This window comes from Oenanthe melanoleuca, chromosome 2 (assembly GCF_029582105.1).
Source record: "Oenanthe melanoleuca isolate GR-GAL-2019-014 chromosome 2, OMel1.0, whole genome shotgun sequence".
NCBI classification, from domain to species: Eukaryota; Metazoa; Chordata; class Aves; order Passeriformes; family Muscicapidae; genus Oenanthe; species Oenanthe melanoleuca.
In genome coordinates, this window is record NC_079335.1 from 38,431,212 (window position 1) to 38,447,264 (window position 16,053).

Below are 16,053 nucleotides of genomic sequence, written 5' to 3' on the forward strand. Positions count from 1 at the left end.
AAGACAAACATTTTTACAAACATTATTAAAAATCTAAAATGCTGTGAGAGTAAAGAAAATAAATGCCAAGCATGAAAAACCACATGGACAAATAACTCTGTGTCCTTCCTTCCAAAACCAAATAAAAGCAAATCAAACAAACTCATCCCAAATCTTCTTCAGAAACCTTGCAATGCAAGCACTGCTGAAGACCTTAACTCTTTAAATGCCATGTGAAGCAGCCTTTCTTCAGTTCTGTCAGCCTGCCCAAAGGGCTCACAGCTCTGAGGAAGAGCCAGAGGATGGGAGGCAGATGAGAAGAGGAAGAGCCTGGCTGGCAGCAGTGATGCTGCCCCTCTCCCCAGGAGGTGCTGCTGGGACACTGAAGCTTGGCAAGGCTGCCCACTGTGCCTCACTCAGGCTCCAATTTCCGAGTTGTTAAAGCAGCAGCAAGCACTTCAAAGTGCCTCGAAAAGGAACCCTCACATCTTGGATCACAGAGCTCACATGTGCCTTCATGGAAAGAAAAGCAGCAATTCCCTTCTGTGAACTGGAACTTGATTCTGGAGTGCAGGGTCTATTGAATAGGACAGGACAAAGGACTTGCTCCCAAAATCTTTTTTTTTTAGCAGTTCTTGCAGTGGCATATTTTCTGAAAAAAACATGAGTGCTTTTCTCTGAAAAATCAGCTGGGTCTCCAGGAAGAAAAGGGTAATCACTTTGTAAAAAGCTTCAGGTTTAGACTATCAAAGATTTGTTTTATTTAAAAAAAAATTATAGAGGCAGTTGGCCATTGCTTAATTTGAAAATACCTAGGAAACCCCTGAAGCATAGGATTTTTCTGATCTGTGTAAAGTTCCCTCTGCTTTGCAGATTCCTGCACTTCCACAGGTTTTTGTTTTGAGGAACTCGCCCCAGCAAAGAACAATAGGTATCGAATATTTCACTAATAAAAAATGTCAACATTAAAAATGGCTAATTGAACACATACAAATAAACATAGTCTGTGTAACCTTGGCCATTTCATAGTACAAATATTCGTAATAGGAAAGACAGAAATTTACCCAGCAGCATACACAGCAGTGACTACACTGGATATATCTGACAGTGAAGATTACAATACCAATTATCAGGTTTTCTCCACCCTGACAATGCCATTTACAACAGTAACTCTTCAGTTCTGCTTCTCTCTCCTAAAATGGATGGAAATAGTTATAGCAAATTGTTTCTCATGGAATCACTTGGTGTCTTTACAAGCCACTTACATTTGAAGCAGGATCCACAGTTTATAGAGTATTCTAAAAGTACCCATGTAGGCTTTCATATGGCATTACACTGCAAAACAAATCCATAATGTGTGAAAACCAGGTTTATGTCAACCTGCAAAAGCCATTTAATAAAATTCATGGACCAATTCTTAAAATCTAAGCTATAAAGAGAATGAAATGTATTAAAAGATTTGAGGTTTATAAAAAGTAACCTTTTATACCATATTTTTACTTTACAAAAATATTGAAATAATCCATGAGTTTTTCACTCTGCACCAGCTTTAAAAAAAATACTATCAAATTTTGACTTGCACCTTTAATGCATCTGAAAGCACCATCAGGGGATACTTTTAACATAAAGTATAATACCATTAACTAGATTTAGGGAGGTATTTAAAACCCAAAAGCTTGCAGCAAAAGCACTCTATTACAAGAGATTCTAATTTTTAGACACATCTGGACACCAGTCTCGAACAGGCAGAAGAGGCTCTTCCACATAGCTTGTTTATATTATACTCCAGTGAATATACTTACTAAGAGGTGGCTGAAAGCCTTAAAAGACATCACTTTCACCTTGGGTGGGAAAAAATCAGAGCTGTCTCTACACATTGAGAGCTTGGTTGGTCTTTCCTGCTTCTTTTTCTGGTAGGGCTTGTGCCACTTGTCGTGTCCCTCAGGCAATATCAACCTTGCAGTTCTACAGTGTTTGGCACTAGAAGGGTATGGCATGTCAGTCTCTTGTCACACCTGCATACATTCACACACTGAATCATGCACTCTCAGTCCTGAAACAGACAAGTTTCAGTGTGTCCAGCTCCTTGCAGTTTCTTCTGAGATATCTGAATGGGGTCCTCCAAAAAGTTTAGAATATGAAAACTATACTTCCTTGTTCTTTTACACTTTTTTTATTTTTTTTTTTTTTTTTTGCAAATTGAACACTGAATCATGATTATCATTTAATGAATATCACTACGTGCTAGAGCTCCTTATTTCCCCTCAAAACCAGAAGTGAGCTGCATAGAGTTTCTGTTGAACATCAAGAAGTTAAATTGCATGTAAAAAAGACTTTGAAATTCCACAGAAAACAAACAGTTCTGGTAGTATTAATTTTAAGGATCTAATTAATCAGAATTTAGTTTCTTTTCCATTGACAGCCTTATAAACATGATGACATTTCTTTTTAATTAAGAACTATTTTGCAATCCTGTTCTAACCTGAATGGTTGATTTATGGGAGTGTTGAAGACTACTAAGCTCCTGCTTTTTGCCCCAGAAAACAGTTTTCCTAACAGCAACACCGTGTGCTACAGTTTCGTTACTTTTGAAAAGGTGTGGGGTTTTTTTTGTTTTTGCCATTGATTATGGAAATATCAATCATTCATTTCTAAAATAAAATAACCTAATGGCTGAAGTTGGGAGCTCAGGTCAGAGCCTTTGTGTTGGTTTGATTGTAAGTACTGTGCAGTCAGAGTTTCATAGCAGTAAGGGGTGGTGGGTGAGGTCCCCCAGCTGATGTAACTGATTTGTATGTGTGGGTCAGGGTTTGGGGTTTTTGAGGCTTTCAGAAGATGCTGCTGTATCAGTGTCCTGCAGACAGACTGCACACAGTGGATCAAATGATAATCATGATGATAGCCAGACTAAGAACACTATAGCTTGCTGCTCTACTCGTAGTACGCAGTTTAGTTGTTCCTACAGCCCTACTGTCAACCCCTAATTTGGACTGCAACGCTGGAGCTGCTTCAAGCTGTGTTTTTGCTTTGTTTACAAAGTGGTCTCATACTCCAAGCGCTCCTGAATGAGGGCATCATCTTTATACTGTAGCCGTGGAGGAGCGGGGGAACATTCAAAGGCTAGGATGGCCTTCCTCAGGCTCCTGTCCAACACGTGTCTCTCCCACGCCGGGTACCTGTTCCTGAACAGATCGATTTTAATGACAGACTCCTCAATCCTTGGGGGCCGGGAGGAAGGTGTGGAGGGTGCAGTGGGTCTCACCTGGAACACAGGCACACAGCCGTCCCTCTCGGTGAACTTCTGGTCGCGCTCGCTGGTGACGCTGCGGTTGTTGGAGATGGAGCGCAGGGTGCTCGTGGCCACTTCTGGGGGAAGGGTGAAGGCAGCGGCAGGGTCCTCACAAGCACAGCTTGGTGACTGCCCAAACCTTGGTCCGTTGGGGTGAAAGAAGGCATAGTACATCAGCATAAAAACAATGCCTGTTAAAAAGCTGCTGAACACTACACACAGTGCTGGTATGGCAAATGCGTCAGAGATTGGAGGGGCCTTGTACAGATACCAGAGAACGCTCAAGGCGGTGTTCTCCAAAAGGATGACAAAATAGTAAATGAAAAGCCTACAGCGTGTCCTTCCTTCCTTGACATTGAACCAGCTGAAGATATAGATTATCCCAACAACCATGTCAAAAACGATCTCCTCCCACTTAGTGATGCAAAACTCTGTCTCGCAGTGAACGATCCAGAAGGTCATGATGCACCAGTGCAGCACGATGAAGATCCCAAAGTACAGCTGGAAAACCGAGGCAAACAGAGCAAAAGTAATGACCCTTGCTGCAATGGTGAAGAAATGCCAGCAGAACTGGATTATAACTGCCATGTAACTGATGGGCTTCTTGTCATCCCGGGAGTCACGGAGCGCCTTTTGGTAGGAAGCCAAAGCCCAAGCCAGGGATACCAGGGATGCTGCAGCAGTAAGACCTAGGAGGAAACAGGAGATGCAGTTAAGGCATAATTAGTATGTCAGCACTTGGCTGAAAACAGTGAGATCCTTGCTGCTTTAAATACGCTCTCCAGTGCTGGCACAATAGAACCTCCTCCTTCTCCTTCAGCTCAGAGAAATGAAACTCTGCTGCTGAGATGTCACTGCCAGGTTCTGCCTACACACAAACAAGAGCAGCCATTAAACCATGCTCTGAACCTTTTCCCCAGCAATTACATTTTTGAAACTAATTAATTAATTAATTAATTCATAACTTTGCCCAAGTCGGGAACAGGTGTCTCTGTCAGCTGTGCGATTGAAGCTGACCTACTGTGGTTATTGTTTTTATAGAAACATATAGTTTTTATAGATTATGAATTTTCTGATTTTGATAAGCCCTTAAATAAACCTAATATAAAGCAACCAAGTCTTTCAAATTAAAATGCCAGCATCATCTACATATAAAATAAATCAATAACAGCGTGAACATAAATCTACATGTTAAAAATAAATTCATGTTACTCTTGTTACATCAAAATTTAAAATGACTGCCTTACTCTTGCTGAGGGAAAAAAAAGCCCATTTTTATATTTTTTCACAATTTAAAAACAGAATTTTAGTAAGTAGAAAATGTCAGAACTTATTTCTTTTCATCTGGAAATTAAATCTATTTTTAAAATGTTGGAATTTTTTTTACTCATTATAAATTATGAGTAAAGATGTTTCAATAGTGCAAGCCTATATATTTTAATTTACATAGCCATTCTATCTCCAATGTATCATGAAGTTGCCTGTTTACAAGGCCCTAAACTATAATATTTTAGTAAAACCTGAGAAATATTAAAAGCATTCAATGTGAAATTATTTCTCATAAGATTTAAAGCATTAATTTTGTGAAAATACAAAAACTGTAAAGCAATTGTTATAAAAATAGACCTCTCTATACTTATTTTAAATGTGTGCTACTCTTTTCTCCGCAAGGGAATTTGATTCTTGTCAGTAGGCAAATTTGGGGAAAAAATGTTGCTTTGAAATGAATCTGACTTTTAAACTAATCTGTTGCTTCCATACAGTACCAGAAAAACACCTTACATTCCCATTTCAAAAATTGCATAGTTCAGCATAATTATTCAAATGATAAATACTTACATAGCATTCTGGTAGAAATGAATGATAATTCTTCTTTACTAGAAGATTAATTTTTATTTACTTATGACTTGTATCCAGCTGCTTTGGATGGAAATGGGAATTGCAATTGAAATGCAAAATCTCTGCCTTTCAAGTGTATTTATTATTTAAATAAAATTGCAATAAATGTTGTATACAGAGGAAAAATGTATCAAGCATTTTATATTTAAAACTGGTTTACTACCAAAGCTAATTTTACATACAGCTAATGAATGAATTCATAAGTCTCAGGATCCCAGACTGAGAATTTATTCATAGACCATTTAAAGATAATGATGTTTCAGCTTATTCTATTTCTAAGCAGCTCCTTAACTTTGAACTAGTTATTGAACTAAATCAAACTGACATGAAGAAAACATTTCTTTTGTCTGTTGTTAAAAGCTGTTTAATCATTTCAACAACCCTTGGTTCTGGATGCATAACGAGTATTTTTTTTTCCTATTAAACAGCTTTCTTTAGAGCATAACAATCAAAAATATTATTTAAGTAGTACAAATTTTAAGAAATTGTATCAATAGAAAATGGTAAATTTAAGCCTAAATACATGTTGTGACTTACTTTGAAAGAAAACAACAACAAAAAGGTTATTTTAAAAGAGAAAAAAATAAGTTATGGAGATAAAATCTATTTAAACAATTCACTTGGTGAAACACTAAGGTTTTGCTCAGTAAGTAGTACAGAGAGATTCATTGCTTTCAGGAGGGACTGTGTTTGCCAGTGTTCCTCCCTCTCTGGCAGGGTGCTAATAATGTTGTGAGCTCCCATGAATCCATGAATTGAAACCCCCCCCTCCCCTGCTTTAAAAATAAAAATAATAACAAACAATCAGAGGAAATATAGAGAAAACTTAGGATTCCAGGGAGAATTTTTAATAAAAATTCATTACATTTATTCCCATGCAGATGCCTGCATGAAAAAATCACCAAAGTTACTTCTGGAATCTTTATTCATGGAGAATAAGCTATTAGCAATGTAGACAGGAAAGAGACATGGTATAAATTGGTGTTTTCATTTCTGACATGTATATTTGCTTTTTCACACTGGGCTGCCTTTCTGTATCCATTATCTCTGATGACAACCCTGGGAGCTGAAAATGTAAGTTCTTGTTTTCCTGTAGGAATGTCTTAAGTATTGCAAAAACACAGTTCATTTCCCTCATGAAATGAAAAGTTGGGAAAGGTAGATGAATAGGATAAAGAATCTTTCAATACAAACAAGCCACTCTGAACAAGAGCTCAAGAATAGCACTATCAGCACAGGCAAAAAATAATGTGAGCAAGAAATCCATATATTTTCTTTGCAAATCTAACTTTAATGACCTCACACACTCCCCCCGAGGTTTGTAGAGATATCATCAGTTTTGCATTAGGAAGTGTAAAACCATTCAATAATGCACACAGAATATAATGTTAAATTCATAGGAATTTCCACTGTTCTAATGCTAATTAATTCATAGTCATTGTCTGGGACATAAAGAAGTAAGTACAATAGCTATGTAATTCTGTTATTTAAATAGTGATTAATAGGGAATCATTCTCTGCTTTTACAGAACAAACTCAGGGATACTGGCACACAGGAGAGAAAAGGAGACAAGGGAATGTACAAAAGGGAGGAATTGCCAGTTAATATATTATGTATCTGCTCTTGGCTATTGGCAATGGTATTAAGGGATACAGAATTAAGATAAAGTTAAATGCTCCATGGGCTCCATCCATTTTTCTTTATTGATGAGAGCAAGCACTAAAGAATTATTGAAAGTAAGTTAATAATGAGGAGAATGATGTAAAAGTGATGCAAATGGCAGTTTGCTGATAAATGTCACTATACAAATAATTCGCTGGGAATGGTTAGAAATAAAGTGAATTATTGTAGCACTGAATGAATAATTAGAACATATTGATGCATCTGCTGAGTATATGTTCATATCAACCTCTTTATCCCTGTTTCAAAGATGAACTAAAATAAATTTCTATTGCTATCAAACAAAAATTTTAGCAAGGCAGGTGCAGTCAGGAACACTCATCTGCCACTCAGAAATGAACAGATTGGACAAGAACTGTGGAGTCAGATTCATGAAGAACAAGAACCAGCTTTCCCACTTGCTCCCCTGCAGTCTCTGCACACTTTTTGGGTACTGCAGCAGCTTTCTGGTGTATTTAACTCTCTTTTGTTGTGAGAGTCTTATATGTGGGGTCTTGATCTTGGAAATTAAGACTAAATAGCCATTCCCAGTGAATATGTACACAAGGAACTGTGTGCTCATCCACTACAGACTGATAGAAGAACAGGAAAGCAGGAATTCTCTAAAATGGCCTTAGGAAGCAGGAATGCATGCTTCTCTTCTAAAGCTGAATCTTTAAACATTTTCTGCAGTATATGATTTGATCTCTAAATTCCTGATCCTGAAGAGGAAAGAAATGCAGGCTTTGCACAGGAAAAACATCACAATTTGCATCAGCAAAGGATGCTTTTGTATGGTTCTAGAGTGGACACCTGAAATGCTTTAAATAGCAAAGAGTGGGAGTGTACATACCCACTTTCAGCCTTTGCAGCATAGCCCATCCACAATAGTCACGACAGCAAGAAAATAGTGCATTGTATTCTCCCAGGAAATAATTATAATCTCTTTTGAGTGAAAAATAAAATTTAACCTCTTTTTTTTTCTGTGAATGGTTTACATTACTTAATTATATTATTTGTGTAAAGGAATGAAATCTTTTTAATTACAGATGAGTTTCAAATATTCTTAATATAATGAGAGTCTATCAGACTTTCTGTCTGATACACAAAGAGCAGAATTGCTTTGATTGAAACATAATTTTAAGTTCTTTCCCTGAAATTATTAATTTCTCCATATATGGTATGTTTGCATTTTATAGATTGTGGCATTTCTGTATGGAGACTTTAAATATAATACATAATACACTACAATGAACTACAGTTCATTAAAGACAAGATAAGAAACTCATACATATGAATTTCACAAGTGAAAACAAATGCATATGAGTGAAAAGATAATGTATGCAGAGATGAATACATTCACAAATGTGATATTGTTTCAAGGAAGCAAGCAAGATCCTTGAGAATGGAATTCTCCTCGATGGCATTTGTGAGAAACCTGATTTGGTCTTGAAAGATTAAAGGTACATCTAGGTCCATAAATTACTTTTTTTTTCTATTCATATCAGTACATAAATCCTATATAGTAAAAGGACAGAGCAGCTTGAGTCAGCTGGAAAGCCTACAAATGAGTGAACTGATCTGAGCAAGTGCTCCTTGACATTCAACTTGATTTCAGAAATCAAACCACTCCAAGGCGTCTGTCTGCTTCATCCTTCCTTTAAAACTTGTACTCATCTCACCATTTCCCAGATAAAAAGCAGGAATACCAAATGCAGCAGGACACCTAGGTGTGACAACATTGCCTGGGATGTGAGACTTTGAAACATTATTTTAAGAAAGCCTATTTTTTGATTTTCCTTCTCAGCCAGAGAAGTGACATTACATGCATCCAAGCTTCCAGGTGCTTCTCTGAACCAAAGCCAAGCATCTCCAATATTCATATCTTAGTCCTTTAGGAATTAGCATACCATGACTACATCCCTCCAGCTCCAGAAACTGTCTTGCTATATTTACACATCTTTTCCACAGTGATCTGCAAGTATAGGCACGAGCTAGAGATTCAGGTGGAGGCAGCCCTGCAGGCAGCTTGACAATAGTCTGTGGGTTCCTGCACTAATTCTTTTGTTCCCAAACACAGTGTATGACAGCAGTGTATGTCATGGTGTGTGCACTGTGCTTCCATATGTGGTGTGGCACACAGGAAGCTTGGAAGGCTCTAGGGGCAGCTTTTGGTCATAGCAAGGGCCATGTGTATAGGTCATCAGTATGTGTTTCATGCTCATGGATCTCATTCCCTGACCAATACTGTGAGGTGAAACTTAAAGATGAAACTTGCTTTTGTTTCATGTGTTCCTATTTTCTAAAGGGACAACAATATAAACTCTTGCCCTCAGCTGGGTTATTTCCCATAAACATGTTGCCAAAATAATCCCATTACTTTCCCATGTCAGCAAGGTTGTCATACATTTGCTATCCTAAATCAAGATCAAAGGCTTTCTGTTCAACTGAAATACGCTTCCTCAGGTGAGAAAAGGACTTTTTTCTTTTTTCTTGACTTCCACTATATCTGATTGTTTCTAGATTGAAATGGCACCCTACTGAAATGTTCCACTCCTGTGGTTTTACACTCAAACTGTTTGCTACCCACAAACATGGGAATGTCCATGTCTGAGGATGAGTGTCCAGTAGTTCACATTTCCAGTTTTTCCACAGGCTTCATTCATAGCTGGGGATTTTCAAGGCAACATAGATGGTTTCATCAGCTTGCCAACATTTGGCTTAACTTTCTCCCACTGTGAGGGGGAGGTGGATTAATGCAGCATAATGGGTATCAGGAACTCTTCCTTGTTGAAATATGTCAGAATTACACCTGAAATTACTTCTCCTATGTGTTGCACAATACTCATAGAACATGCTAGCATATATATAATAATTTCTCCCATGAGTCCTCTCAGCTGCCTTTAATAGACACTTCTGATGTTCCAACTTTCAGCTGCTTCTTTGATTTGCCTCTCCACAACAACTTGTCATTGCCCTCAAGAAAAAAAATCAAGAAATACTCCATGTATTGTATTACTTTCAAACTTATTCATTTTACCTACTCCTAATTTTTTTACCAGTAGTGGTTTGGACTCTGTGTAGAGGACCAGGGTTAACTGGCAAAATTTGGCTTATTGTATATATCTTTAACAGTTTATTAGGGTCTGTACAGAACACCTGGCTAATGATTTATCTCTTGCTGAACTCAGTATCTTATCCACCTTAGAGAATCTAACTGTTAGACAGAGTTGAGAAGTTTCTGTTGAGCAGTAATCCTGGTCATAGCTTTAAATGCATGCATGATTATCATAATTTTTTTTCAAGATAAAAGCAAGCACTGTTTCCCTTTGCTTTGCCCCTAAATCCAAATTAATTATTTTACCCAGTTTTTGTTGTTAATGTTTCAGGACTTAGAAACATGAATACAATCAGCACAGATAGAGAGGCAACTTGGTATGCAGGAACCACAAGAACCATGGAAGTTGGCTCTCTCCTATCCTTCAAAAGACCACAATAAGTAATTGAGATCTCTCTTCCCATCAAAAACTACTTCTCCTCTATCTGTAGAAGTAATTGCCTCTTTCAGATACTTGAATGGAAGTCTCACTGCCAGAATACCCAGCTAAGGCCAGTTACTAGCTCACATGCTGGCTGATCTCTTCCCTTTCAATTACATTTTCTAAAGATTTGTTAGTTTCTTGCTCTAGTAAAGATGTGCAATACTTAAAACTTTCAGTTTAGGAGTCCTTATTAGCCCCCAGTCAAGTCCAGTCCTTCAGTGGCAGTGACAATTGCCAGGTACTCATGTGTGCTGTGCAGTCTGTGTGCTGCCAGGCTTGGCAAGACAGCAGGAGATCATTTTGCCTGTTAGGAGTCTAAACTTAGATTCTGTACTTTCACAGCTAGACACCTTGTCTGTCAGGTAATTTGGTGTCTTTTATTCCAGTGAAGTATGTGCAGCACAAACATACCCACTGACTCCAGGCTCATTTCCATGATTTCTACATTTCAGGGATTTCAATGGCTTGAGCTTGCTGCAAGTAGCTTACAAAACCCAAGGGATTATTTGGAGGATCCAGCAACCCCAAGCAGAACAAACCCCCTGCCATTAGCTCTTAAGAAACATCACAACAACCTAATGCTAAGTTAAATACAGGGCACCATCTATGGGAGACAGCTCCACCTGCACTGCTCTGTCCAATGCACTGTGGGCAGGGACACCTCTCACAGCAGCAGCTCCCTGCCATCCACAGGAGAAAGAGAAAAAGGAGTTTACTTGATGTGAAAAATCCTGTTAGAACTTAACTCTTGAGGAAACTCTTTTCTGTTGGTCTACATTTCTGTGATTTCTTCAGTACTCTTCTGTTGAACTTGTGTACAAATTCTATCCTCATATATTTCACTGGTTTGTAAGAGCCAGCCAGCCAGATTTTCCTTCCATGGCATATAACAGGATGAACTGAAACTTTTTTCTATTGGAAATGCTTTGAAAAAATATTAAAGTGATCCTGCCTTCAAAGATGTACACAGTAAATGCCATTTAGATTATTCAAGCCTTCTATTAAAGAATACACAATTTTATGTCTATCTATATCTATCTATATAATATATCTATCTATATCTATATCTATATCTATATCTATATCTATATCTATATCTATATCATCTATATCTATATCTATATCTATCTACATCTATATCTATATCTATATCATCTATATCTATATCTATATCTAATCTATATCTATATCTATCTGTATCTAGCTATATCTATATAATATATCTAAATAACTATATCTATAGCTGTATCTATAATCTATAATCTATAGTCTATAGTCTATGTCTATATATAGAGTACTTAGTTTATGAGAGTGCATGAGCACAAATAGGGAGAAAATTAGTGTTAGCATTTGTTTCTTTTGCAAAAATCACTGTGTCCTGCCCCAAGGTTTGTATGCCATTCTTCTCAGCTCACAGGGCAGGGGCCTGCCAGGTGGCTGGCTTGGCACTGCTGCAGGTGTGGACTGAACCCACACATCAAAAAAGGGCAAGAAAGTAAAACTTTGGACTAACAACTCTCAGAGCAACAGTACAAAACTAGAACAGAAATGGTATAAAATTTGGAAATAAATCTGCTGAAGTGAAAGCATGGTGGTGCTACAAACAGTATTGATTTCCTAATCAATTCTTCAAGAAACTGGTTTCTAATTGTTTTCTAACTGTTTTCTAATTGGGAGTCAGGTGTCCAAGTTTTGGCAGGGGACACACGGGGTGACCTCCACAAGGAGAGGTCAGAGCCTGTCCCAGAAGAGACACAGGTATTTCCAGCCAGCTCCAAGGTGATCCACCACAGGACACAGCTGAGCCCATCAGCCAATATGTTGGTGCCTCTGAGAAATATATTAAGAATAGAAATCTCTAACAGGCAGAGGAGGGGGGAAATAAGGATGAGAGAGCAGCTGTGTAAGCACTAAGATGAGAGAAGAACAAAGGGATGAGGCTCTCCAGGTAGCTCTGGGAGAGGATCATGGTAGAGCAGGTGATTTCCCACTGCCTGTGAAGGACCATGATGGAGAGTATTTACAGCAGCAGCCCATAGATATTTCTTGAAGGAAAATATGGCCTTTGGAGAGCCCACATTGGAGCAGTTTTACCTTGAAGGAGCTATGCCTTGTAGGAGGGATGCCATGCTGGAGCAGAGGAAAAGTGTGAGGAGAAAGAAGCAGGAGAGAGAAAATGGTAAGGACTGACTGCAACTCCCCATTCCCTGTCCATCATCCTGTGCCACGTGGATGGGGAAGGCAGAAGGGTCAGGGATGAACGAACAAAGTTTATTCTGGTAAAAAGGGAATAAAAGGGGGAAACTTTGCTTTAATTTCTCCCTGTTTCTCAGTATCCACGTGTTCTCACTGGCAATGAATTACATTAAAAGTTGAATCTGTTTTGCCTGTGGTGGTGCCTTTACCCCAACCCACAAGGTATTTTATCCTCTTTCTTCACCCTCTCCTGTTGAGGAAGCAGAGTAAACAAACAACTAGGGGAATGTCTGACTGCAGTCCAAGATCAACCCATCACATAAATCACCTCAAGCCAACACATTTTTGCACAAGCTGTACATATGGTCATGGCTTTAGGGGCCAGGTTGTACCTGTTCCTTCCAGGACCACTCAAGAAAATTATTTTTTCCTTGCACAGGGATACATGAAACATTCCTCAAAATTCTGTAAATCCTCTTTCTCTGAAGGGTGTCTTGCCACCTGCCAGTGACCTACAACTGGCTGCCTCAAAATGGATGTCTGAGAATATCAAAGCTGTCACATTATTTCCTGAGATTTAATGAGAGGATGTGGGAGCAGAATGCACCGAATACCCATGAGAATTGGAAGGTTACTACAAATACAGTTTTTCAATGCCTGTAGAAAAAAATATAAATTCTGGAAGAGGAAGTACCTTCAAAAATTTTTTGTTTTGGTTTAACATAGTCAAATTCAAACAAATTTGCCATCTTAACTTTTTTAGTGAAACATGTTAAAAATTTGATACTTCAGTAATATGCTTCATAGATGTAGAGATATATTGAAAGTGAGATAGCACAGTAAGAATTAATGTAAAATACAATCCACAGAGCACTGCATCATGAACACTGAGTGGATCCTATAATTGTGCTCAAAGAAGTGAATAAGAATTCAAAAGTTTCAAACAAGGGACAAAACATCCTTCCAAAGGGATATTTGCCTTGACTTTAAATATGCACTTTTTTTCAGTCTGAATGTATCTATCTTTTGATTTGGCTGAAGTTCTGTAGAGTTCAAATGACTTAAGTATAATATTTAATGGACCTTTAGAGTTTTAAAAATTAAACATTTCCAGGGCATAAGTTTTTTACACAGAAGGCCTCAGTACTAAATAGCTGAGACAATTTTCCTAAGCCTGAAAGGAGCTGGTGAGAGATATATATTTTTACTACTAACCAAGATTTCTGATGTGTTTTCCACAAGCAAAACAGGTTGAAATTATCATACTGCCTGCAATATGGTGGAACATATCAGAAATAGTATCTGGCAAATTCAAACTATCTCTTCTGAGTATTTTTTTCAAGACATAGTGAGTATCCTAAACTACAAATAGCACTATCATACTGGGTCTAGAAATGTCTGCTGGGGACTTGGAAAAGGAAGGGCTAAATCAATATTTCAAATTTCAAATTTTTTTTTTTTTTTTTTTTTTTCAGATACTGCACTAGCTGTGGCCAGCATCCAACACAGAGAAGACTAGAAGCCAAGATGCATTTTGGCATGAAAACTATCCCAAATCTCTTATACTAAGTTTTATTACAAATCAATAACAAGGGACCAGGTCACTGGCAAAAAAATATTGACTCCACACAAAGATAGCATGGGGCTCTTAAATCTCCTTAAGTCATGATTTTATGATTGGCTTTCAGTGGTTCATAGGCTCATATTGGCTTTCTGAAAGGGGATAAATTTCAGCCCTCATTAAGGAACTGATATTTTTCCCACTTGCACATTAAAATTGGTCTGAAGTTAGTGCCTTATTTGACACAATTTGTCTAAGAAGTATTTTGTATATGTAGCATTTTTTTTTGTGTGTCTTTTAAACTTCTCTAAGCTCACAAGAGATATTGAGAATAATGCCTGATATGGTGCTCTGGGACAAAACACAATTAGTGTCACTCTGAAAAAGAAATCAATTTAGTATTTGTTCAATCCAACTTAGCAAAGGAAAAACTGGAGCTGCTAGCTGATGTTAGTTGGTACATGAAGAAGTTTCCTTTAGATCAAACTCTTTGCTGTGTTTCTTTTACTTTGAAAAAGTTCAAGTGTATTTTCACAATAGTTCATTAAATAGACTTATTTTTCTGTTACTGGAAAAGCAATCACTAACCTCTTTGCCTCCATCTCTAAAGAAAATCCATATTTTCACCTACTGTGAAGATAATGTAAATTGAAGCAAAGTCTAACAAACTGCTTTGGAGAATATTCAGTGTATTCTGGAGATTAATTCTGCTTCCAACTCATGCCCTGCTTGGATTATTTTAGGTCTCATATTTACGTTTTTGTCTTCAATATTAATTGCAAAGTTATTATTTATCAGTAAGGAACCTCTACAACCTATTTCTGATATATATACACATGATATGTGCAGGTAAGTATTACACACACTCTGTATGTTGGGCATATTTAGTGTTATTTACTACATGCAGACTGAAAAACTGGCACAATTTGAATATACCAAGCAAAATAATGACTCAAAATTTCCTCTGAAGAGCTTTTCCAATATTTAACTCTGGTTTCTGCCAAAATTTTGCACCTTGTTGAAAGTTTTAAATGAATCTAATTTCCATTTCTGCTGCTTGTCTAGAAGATTGAAAAAGTTCCCCTGGCTTGTGTCATTAAGCTTTTTTATTTTTTTTTCCCCAAATGTTTAAGTACCCAGAGAGAGTGATTGAATTACCTCTTCAACCTTTCCCCAATATTCTGGGCTTAGGAATTCCTGAAGGACACACATCCCAATGGTTGATTGATGGCCTCTGAGACTTCTTTTCCTGTCCTTTTGAGTTTTCTTGAGTAGCTCCTTCCTCCAGGAAATGTGAGTCACAGAACAGGGCACAGTGGTCTTATTGGTGCTGTTCAAAGTGGTTTGATCTTTTTAATGTGTCTACTGTATATATTTTTTTCCTCTTCATCCATGGATCAATATAAGGTTCAAAGCCTCAACTTGACACTGAGATCTCATGAAAAAGCTCTTCTCTCTCCTGCTATGCCATCTTCTGAGCTACTGTTTTCTAAGACAGAGAATTCCCCATCCTTTGGGTGCAGTCTGTGTTTCTGATTGCAAAATACACTTCCCTGTATTCAACTGCAATTAGTTGGTTGTGATACTTTGGACCAAGCAGCCAGATCAGGCTGTGATGGCACTATCAGCTACCCTCACATCCCTGTGCAAAGCCTGGAACTGCCAGTCACTGGAAATCCAGCTGGCAAATGATACATGTCATCATCCATAAGGCCATCAAACATGATGAGAGCAAGGACATACATTTATTAGGTGCTCCTGAGCACTCCCTCACTTATTCCTTCCTCATTTTCATATCAATCTAGATGACAGATTTTACTACATTTTATATGAGCTCTACTCCTTTCTTCTTCAAGATCTCTTGTGATTTTAAATCACGTGAACTTTAAAAAAAAATTTATACACTATTTATTATAGTTGCTGTAATC

At 37.7% G+C, this 16,053-nt stretch overlaps 1 protein-coding gene across 1 annotated transcript in view; it reads right to left on the reverse strand.

The window, feature by feature from the left end:
- Positions 1–1,853: 1,853 nt before the first annotated feature.
- Positions 1,854–16,053, reverse strand: part of XKR4 (XK related 4) — a 211,642-nt gene continuing 197,442 nt past the window's right edge. The window contains exon 3 of the mRNA XM_056484430.1: positions 1,854–3,957. Coding sequence (XP_056340405.1) covers positions 3,011–3,957 — 947 coding nt within the window. The 3' untranslated portion in view covers positions 1,854–3,010. The remainder of the gene's footprint in view (positions 3,958–16,053) is intronic.